The sequence below is a fragment of the Cryptotermes secundus genome, unplaced genomic scaffold (genome assembly GCF_002891405.2).
Source record: "Cryptotermes secundus unplaced genomic scaffold, Csec_1.0 scaffold57, whole genome shotgun sequence".
Lineage (NCBI taxonomy): Eukaryota > Metazoa > Arthropoda > Insecta > Blattodea > Kalotermitidae > Cryptotermes > Cryptotermes secundus.
Window position 1 is genome coordinate 313,771 of NW_019725840.1, and position 8,679 is coordinate 322,449.

At 40.1% G+C, this 8,679-nt stretch overlaps 1 protein-coding gene across 6 annotated transcripts in view; it reads left to right on the forward strand.

The window, feature by feature from the left end:
- Nucleotides 1–8,679, forward strand: part of LOC111863598 (E3 ubiquitin-protein ligase RNF123) — a 32,637-nt gene that overhangs the window by 14,820 nt on the left and 9,138 nt on the right. For 5 of the 6 annotated variants that reach the window (XM_033751125.1, XM_023850065.2, XM_023850062.2 and 2 more), the window contains exons 9-16: nucleotides 1,220–1,374; nucleotides 2,088–2,224; nucleotides 3,809–4,076; nucleotides 4,908–5,041; nucleotides 6,092–6,271; nucleotides 7,072–7,273; nucleotides 7,473–7,635; nucleotides 8,001–8,191. In XM_033751125.1, the coding sequence (XP_033607016.1) occupies nucleotides 1,220–1,374; nucleotides 2,088–2,224; nucleotides 3,809–4,076; nucleotides 4,908–5,041; nucleotides 6,092–6,271; nucleotides 7,072–7,273; nucleotides 7,473–7,635; nucleotides 8,001–8,191 (1,430 nt within the window). The remainder of the gene's footprint in view (nucleotides 1–1,219; nucleotides 1,375–2,087; nucleotides 2,225–3,808; nucleotides 4,077–4,907; nucleotides 5,042–6,091; nucleotides 6,272–7,071; nucleotides 7,274–7,472; nucleotides 7,636–8,000; nucleotides 8,192–8,679) is intronic. The other variant, XM_023850066.2, reaches the window with a different exon arrangement.

Sequence of the window (8,679 nt, forward strand, 5' to 3'; positions counted from 1 at the left end):
TTACCGCCATCTTTGAGCCGATTGTCTAGATAATGTGGGACCCTCAACGTCTCACAACCCTATGGGCCTTCACGGCCTGTTACAGGGATAGCTTTACTTTTACTAGTAATTATATTTCCCCAATTTTTGGCTATCACAACACAGTAGTATCCTGTAGTTTAAGTAGCCTCTCACACAAAAGTCTTGTATTCTCTGAAACCTTGTTAACAGATATTGTGAGGCAAGCCAGAGTAAGCACACTTATCTGTGTACTCTATTCCTATTTAGACTTTATTATCTTCTTGTTAGTAAAATGTGTTCTTAGGGTCAAGTCACCTCAGTCTTTTAAGTAGCGTGCTGTACATGGGAGATGCAGACGTAAATCTTCATGCATTCTAAAATTTGGCCTTATTGGTGAATGATCAGGTTCATGCCCCATAAATTTTAACCCCAGGAACAGAGCCTGTCATAGATATCAGAGTCCATTCCCAGCAACACAATGGGGTAACACCACATCTATAGTAATATCCAAACTACATCACCAATAAGAAAGCAGGGAAACAGCAACATCAGCCCAAAATACTCATGAAACAATTTCATATAGGACAACAAATGACCAACAAGTTAAATACAAAAACCAGGAAACACCAACTTCAATTAAAAGCTTATGAAAAGCACTTCAGTATCACTCACTCGTGGAGCTGAGCCCTTCTTGAGAAGCAACCAATTGTGCAGCTACTCGAGAACTTCCCAGCATTTTTTGTGACCTGAAAGTTCATTACCATGTTCACTTGAGCCCTCCACGGGTCTCTGTCCTGAGCCAGATTGATCCAGTCCATACCATCCCATCCTATAAGATCCATTTTAATATTGTCCAGCCACCTATGTCTTGTTCTTAGAGGTCTGGGGTCCGCCCAGCTTTGTGTCCAATGGGTACTGGGGCTCTTTCCCCGGGGGTAAAGTGACCAGTGCGTGAAGCTGACCATTCGCCTCCAACTAGTGCCTAGGTCAAGAAATCATGAATCTGTACGTCCACTCCATCTTCATGGGGTAATGCTTAATTAGTTAAGCACAGGGACAACTTTACTATTTACTTATAAGCTGTGACCATGTCCTTGAACATATTGCACAGGGACAACTGTACTTTTTACCTATAAGCTGTGACCATGTCCTTGAACATATTGCACTACTGCCTGTTGTTTGCTGCATCACATGCCTCTAACTTTGTTTGTGCTTTCAGGTTTAACAGCTTTCTTCATGTGAAGCCTGTGGATGGGAGCTGCGTGGCAGACGTGGCTCATGTCTGGTGGGACAGCAACAGTGTAGACCAGACAGTGGAACAGAATAAGGCTGCTTATTTTGTGGCGTGTCAGAAAATCCAGGAAGCCGTAGCAAGTAAATGAGATGCAGCAGGAATGAAATGACTTGTATATATGTTCTGTCTCTATTGTTTGAATTCTGTTGTGTATTATTATACAGCCGTCAGCACAACAAATTATTATGTAGTAAAACGAATGAAAATATAATAACATTCGTTATTTATTACAAATCTGTTGTGCTGATGATTGTGTAGTAATACTGTATGTATATATATGTGTGTGTGTGTGTGTGTGCATTTATCTACAGATTATCCTTGATAATGAGAAATCATGAAATTTGTAAACATCCTTGCTCTATTCATAATATTTGAAAATTATTGGAAAACGTAATCTTCAAGGAGATGCAACAAAGCAAGAACTTGAGTGCTCTCTGTTGGGAAGCGAGAGGCAAACTGGGTTAAATGATTCCAAATGCAGCCATTGGAAACAAACCAACCAACCAACCAACCAACCTAATCTTCAAATCCATCTCCTATGTTCTAATTCTGTATATCAATATGGCACTAAGGTTTAAAAGGTTGTTGTAAGTACAACACTACAGTAAAACACATTATTACGCACGTCAGAAGACAGGTTAAAGACCCCCATTATCATCAACCTGCATTATTTAGGGAAATTTCATGAGAAATAATTTCTTTAACGTGACATTTTTTGAGTATCTGTTAATTCATAAGTACCTTTTCTGTGCCTAGAACATATCAGTTCTGTTGTGTGCGTTGTCTGAACCAGGTGTGGAAGCCCTGCAGGTGGAACTGTTGAAAATCCTCCTGGACAACTCTGATGGTACCCCCATGCAAGCATCATCCAGGAAGATATTTCTGCGTAACTTCCGTGAATTTCTGCATGAAAATGTCCTATCTAATCCGGTTAGTTACTAGTCACCGTCACTTAACAATTTCAGTGATGAGTTTTATAATAATCTTCCTTCTCTTGTTTCTTTGGATTATCTGTTGTTGTTCTCATTTAACATGCCCTCCTTAATTTGTTAGGAATAATAATCATATATATTTATTATTGCTAGTGGGGTGGGACTAAGTCCCTTGAACTGCAGCCACTTCTGGCCTATTGTACCAGCCCCAGATGATAGGTGAGGGTGATTGTGGAGCAATTGGTGGAATGAAGATTGGCAGGGGAAACCGAAGTACTCGGAGAAAACCTGCCCCAGAGCCACTTTGTCCACCACAAATCCCACTTGACCAGACACCAGGATCGAACCCAGGCCGCCGCGGTGGGAAGCCAGCGACTAACCGCTTGAGCTATGGCGCGGCTTTTAATCATATGTTATAATATTTTCTGTTTGTCCCCTCCCCTTCACAGTTGGTAGACATGTGTAATGCTTTGGACTGTGGTACAGCTGATGTATGTTTGCTGAGATTTGGAGGCCATGGCAGGGTATGTCGGTGACATGGCTACAGTGATGAATAGTCGTTACACAGATGCCCGATTTATATCATTTTACGAATAACGCTAATCAAGCATAGTCACATAGTACTATTGCTTCTACAGCTTTGGCACTAACTACATAACTCAGCAACGTGCTCAGTGGAGCAGAGTCTTCATTAAGAAGTTGACAGTTATGTAGCTACTCAAGAATATGTCAGCCTTTTATAGAACCTGAAGCCTGTTGTTGGCTCCTATCCCTGGTCATATGAATCCAGTCCACTCTGTCCTACTCTGTTTCTTTAAAATATGTTCGAAGCTGGGATAGCTCAGTTGCTGTAGTGATGATGGGCTGGGGGCTGGACAGCAAGGGCTTTATTCCTGGCAGGGGCAAGAGGTCTTTCCCTTCACCACAGTGTCAAGACTGGCTCTATAGCTCACCCATCTTTCTATCTAGTGTGTGTCAGGGGTAAAATGGGTTGGGCATGAAGCTGACCACTCACCTCCATCTAGTGTCGAGGTCAAGGAGGGTGGCACTATATCTGCACTCCCCCAGGCATCTTCATGACATGGTGCTTATTTAACTAAGCACAGAGATACATTTATCTCTCATGTATGTCTGCATCTTCAAGTTCTGTCTCCTCTTCATGTTCTCCAGTTGAAGTTCTATATATTTTTAAGACCCACCTCTTATACATTCATTCATTAATTCTATATATTTTTTGTGTCTGTCCTGTTTTTGCCTTGCAAGTTTGAGACCCTGTGTAACATTTTGTAACATGGCTGATATTTAACAGAGAAGTTTTCGGTCCCTTGCCAATATCACACTTCTCTGTCAGATCCAGTTGCTTCTTAAAGTTTTCATATTCATTATCCTGGAAATTGAATGTAGTCACAGCTTCTGCCTGTGAAAATTTTCACTGAAACAGATCACTAAACTTTACAATTACTTACTTTTACTTACATTTAGCTTTACCTAATACATTAAAGCATTTGAAGGACATCTGGCACCATATAAATTCTTCCCAACATCTCTTTGTTTCATATCTCGTGGTTTTAAATAATTTCAGACTCAACGCCCAGTAACACTTTGCTGTATTTATCGTCTACTCGTTACCTTCCAAGCTCTGTGGGAGTGTGAGGTGGGGGAATACCCGATTGTGATCCCAGCACGAACATTTTATGATGGTTCAGTTAACTACTACAACATTGACCGTCTGGGTGGTGTGCTGTCACATCTTAACAGGACTCTAAGGGTCCAACTCATGCAAGTGCTAGGGGCAGATCACCCTGTCATCACCACCGTGGAGCTACCAAGAAGCCTTATGCGGGACTTAGGTACGCTTCATACATTTCTTTAGTGTTCATAGTTCTTGCAACTGAAATGTACACCTTAAATATTGATTTTTTACAAATCAGCTGAACTTTAAATTGAGCTGAACCAGCAACTGAAAAAGCTTTGATTTCTGGGTTATAAATTGATTTATTTCAAGAATATTTGAGGCACTTCAACTGAACTATAGTTCCTGATTGATAAGCTGTTAGTGGAACCCCTTGTGCTGTGTTCCATTCTTACTGACTGAGCCTGATGGCCGGAAACATCAGTTTTTTCTAAGCTGCCACAGTCATTGAAGAAGAAACTTGTGAAAAAATTTGTAGTGAGTTACTGTACCACTTGGATATTGACAGAATTACCAGCATGGCTCATATTCAAGATTTTGGCCTCTGTGCAGTTTGTTAAGTACTTACCATAATTTTGTATGAACATGTTGCCACTGCCTTGAGGGTCTACCATAAAGTTAGGAGCAGCAGTTTACTCCAAAACATTTGTACTTAGAAACCCCATTGCGTCATGACTCAGAATGCCAGAAGAACATAAAATCTTGTGTTAAATTTCTGTGACTTGAAGGAAATTGGTAGAACCATTTCTGTATCCAGGATGAAAGTATATACAGAACTAGTAATAATCCTGTATTCTTCTGTTTGAAACGACGGTGCCAGATGCAGTGACAGCATGAGGAAGGGATAATTTGAATGTGTTAGAGGTAGCGAAGCTAATGCAACGATTATCTGAGATCCATGAATAAGCGTGAGTGTACAGCCTCATGATCCCTGTGCTGTCTTGCATATTGACACAGCAGCAATTATTATCATCTGCATTGTTTGTAGATAATGCTCTTGTGGGATTCTTGCTAGAGGGAGAAGAAAAATGTGTGTCTCTGGATGCTGCAGCCTCTCTCGTTGAACTTCTGGATGGAGTGATTCTGTTGTATTATGTGGAAGCCCATAGACACCTTAGCAAGGTACAGTTCATAATTGGCATTTAAATGCTCAGGTTTTGTTGGATGCTTTTTGTGTCATTTAAAGACATGCTAACATTTATGTTGAAGGCTCATAGCCACATTACTTACCACTGCAAATGTTTGGAGAGTCCTTGTACTTATGCAATTCTGGCATAACTGCTGTGAAGGAACGGACTGTACATTCAAAGCCCACAATGTGGTAAGAGGCAGAAGGAAGTCAGAAGAAAGAGGGGAAGGAAATGATGGTTCCTTAACGGGCATTTTTGGGTGCTACATCCAAGAAGACAGTAATCTTAATAATCACTGCCATGAAAACGTCAGATTATACTTAATAACGACATTTTTCCACCCAGATTCTAAATTTCCTTCACAATATGTTCCTTAGATTGTAAAAAGTTCTGGCAGTGGTATATAATACTCATAATTACTGGGTTTTTGGACTTCCTTCATCGTCTGGTATTCTAGAAGCTAGAAAACACGTTTCGAAAACTGGGTCTGTTTCTATGCTCAGAGTCCAAAAATTCAATTCTGGATATGTTCCTTCTCTTGCCAGAGATTCAAGTTTCGGAATGAGGTTCTCATGGCAGTGGCTATCTTGCTTGCTTTACTTTTTAAACCTTGAAGATGGAGGCAATATGTTCCTCCAAAAGATCAGATGGTCTCTGAACCACATGGCATTACAAACCAGATCCCTACTCTTTGTAGGGTTTGAGGTTCTCACAACTGCGATTATGAACAATTCTCTCTTGGTTTATAATAGTGTTTAGTCTGGTGGAAGCCAGCTGACGTTTCAGAGGAACATGTCACCTCCATCTTGAGGGTCGACGATTAAGCCAAGCAAGAAACCGGCATGAAGCAGGCAGCAAGCAGAGGCTGTCCTTGCTACACAGAGTTATATCGCAGGAGACAGAACTCAACTATAGTCTTCATTTAGATTTTTTCGGAAGTCACATATCGGTTGCCACTATGTTCACACTGTTTGTGGGGCCCATCCAGCCTCCTACATGTTAGGTACCAGCAGCTTATACAGTAGATATGTTGTATGTGCAGGTGAGCACTCTGTGTAAAAGTATGGGTGAATACGTTACCGCTCTAGGTACTGTCACGGCAAGATTGGAGACATACAAGCGCCACTCTCTTGACATGCCACCTGAAATTATACAAGAGCTGGAGAAATCTTGTTGTGTGTTCAGGCAGAAGTTGAGTGAGCAGGCCCGACACATGGCATGGGTAAGTGATTTTATGAAACCATTTTTCAGGAGTGTTTTTTTTTTTTAATGTTTATTATGATGAGGTGATTGGAAGGGTTTGTTTACCTTAAGATGGTGGTCTTCTAGGGTGCCACACCTTCAAACTTCCTAGATAGGGGCCAGTGTTTTCAGTGAACATGCCATCAGAATTTTCTGACCTGAAGATGGAGTCACTAGGTTCCTCCAAAACGTTGATGCCTGTATACCACGTTACTAATTATCTGAGCATTCATTACTGTGAGAATCTTGAATCTCTTTATGTTTGTGTCCTTGCTTGGGGACACTTATTTGAATTGTGTTGTTTAGTGTTACTTGAGTTTTCTGTATTTTAATTTATTTGTGTCTCATTTCATTTTACCCCATTTTCTATTACTTCTTTCCATACTTTGTTTTGTGTATTTTATTTAATAGTGCTATTTTTTACTTGTTACTACATTTTCATTTAATTTGTTTTGTTTTGCTCTACCATTTTCTATTTATTTTGTTTTATTTCATTTTAAAGTGAAGTTATATGACATATTTTATGTTGCATGTTATTAAACATTTTATTTTACTGAAACTAATGTACATTTTATATATTTATTTTATAGAAGTATTTTTATGTTTTACATTGTTATTTTGTTTTATTGTATAATATTAAGTCAGTCAGTTTATTCAACATATTGTGTGAACAGCAGTTTCTCCATCCTTTCCCATGTTACTATGCTCTTTGACAATTTTAGCTCATAATTAAGATATTACAACTGTAGTTTCTCTGTGACTGTTTCATTTTGTCACCAGGTCCGTGCTGTTGTATGCTCAGATGACAAACAGAGTCAGCTGGCGTGGCTGTTGCGAGTGGTCCTACACACTGTGAAGCAGGCCTCGCAAGAAGGACAACTGTTTGCATATGTACCCATTTTTTACTTACACTCACTTATTGAAATATGTGCTGCCCTTCGCACCTATATACATCCAGCGGCCCCTCTAGAAAATGTACAAGGTACTATGTTGCCACTGTATATTTGTGTGTTTCTGTATGTGTGTACACATGTGCACACATGCAACTGTGAGTGGGTATATATGGGTATGTAAACATTTTAGGATGAGATGAGTTGAACATGTAAGTTGACATTTCTTGTATGTGCTTTGCCATTATGACAACAATGTAAGTTAAGTTTCATGTGTGATGTCTGTTGCAGGTTATGAAGATTTGCTTATTGAGGTGTCTCAGTTCCTTTGTGACCATTTCTCCGATCCAAGGATTGTACATACCGGTTCCAAAGATGCATTGATACAAGCATTGGCCAGTTTCATTTGTAGTCCAAACACTCTGCTATCTTTAGAGAGTGTTCCATATACCAGGTGGGCATGCTACATGAAACTAGGGATTCTTCACTGTAATTGTGCAAGAATATTAAATGAATGCATCCTTTGACCTTGATGAAGGAGTTAGCAGGTTCCTCTGAAATAAAAAAAAAAACTCCATGGTCTTAGTCCACAAGCGAACTATACCGACCGAAATGTTGGTAGTGTTTTTATTTCTTGCCATGGTACTTGCCCAAAATATGACACAGTTGTCCCATTTTAAAGTAAATAATTTTAGTCTGAAGTCAAGTCACAACAGTAGCTCAAGTATTCACAATGACAGAGGTCAGATGCCTGCTTAAATTGGCACAACAATGAATGTGTTAAAAATTAGAACTTGCTGTGTAACATTGTGATTACAGCCGCATGACTATGGTTCGGGCATTGCTTCGTCCATATGAGAGCCGGGCTTGGGCACAGAGCAACTGGGTTCTAGTCAGAATTTGGCAAGGCTGTGGATTTGCCTTCCGGTACCACAAATCTCCACACCTTCTCAAGAAACATGGCCCCAGACCGCTTCAGGCGGACTCCAGTCTCATCAGCCAGTCCATACGTACGTGTTGTTGCATTAATCGAGTGACCCAGTCCATCACTGTGTGAATTCTGTCAGAGATTTTCATTGGTATCTGTTTTTTCCTACCCTTCTGACAAATTCAGCAGTTAAGGTAAAAGTACAAATTTGGGTCAGATTGTGGTTCTCACGGCGATGATTATGAAGATTGTGGTCCTCTGGAATGTGATGTCATGTGGTGCAATAGAAGGTATTTACATTTTGGGGGTCCTGCTACCTCCATCTTTAAGGTATATAGTGTCACATCCCAGAAGGCTGTTTCATAAACATTTATGTTCAAATTTTCTTTCTCACCATGTAGAAGATGTTTCTGTCTACTATAGGATTCTGACAGTGGTGTATAACACATTGAGATATTGGGTTTTCAGATTTTATCCACTGTCCTGCTTTTAAGATAACTAAGAAAAACACGATGTTTCGGAAACTGGATCTGTTTCCATCCTCAGGTGAGGGAAAACACCTATTCTGTG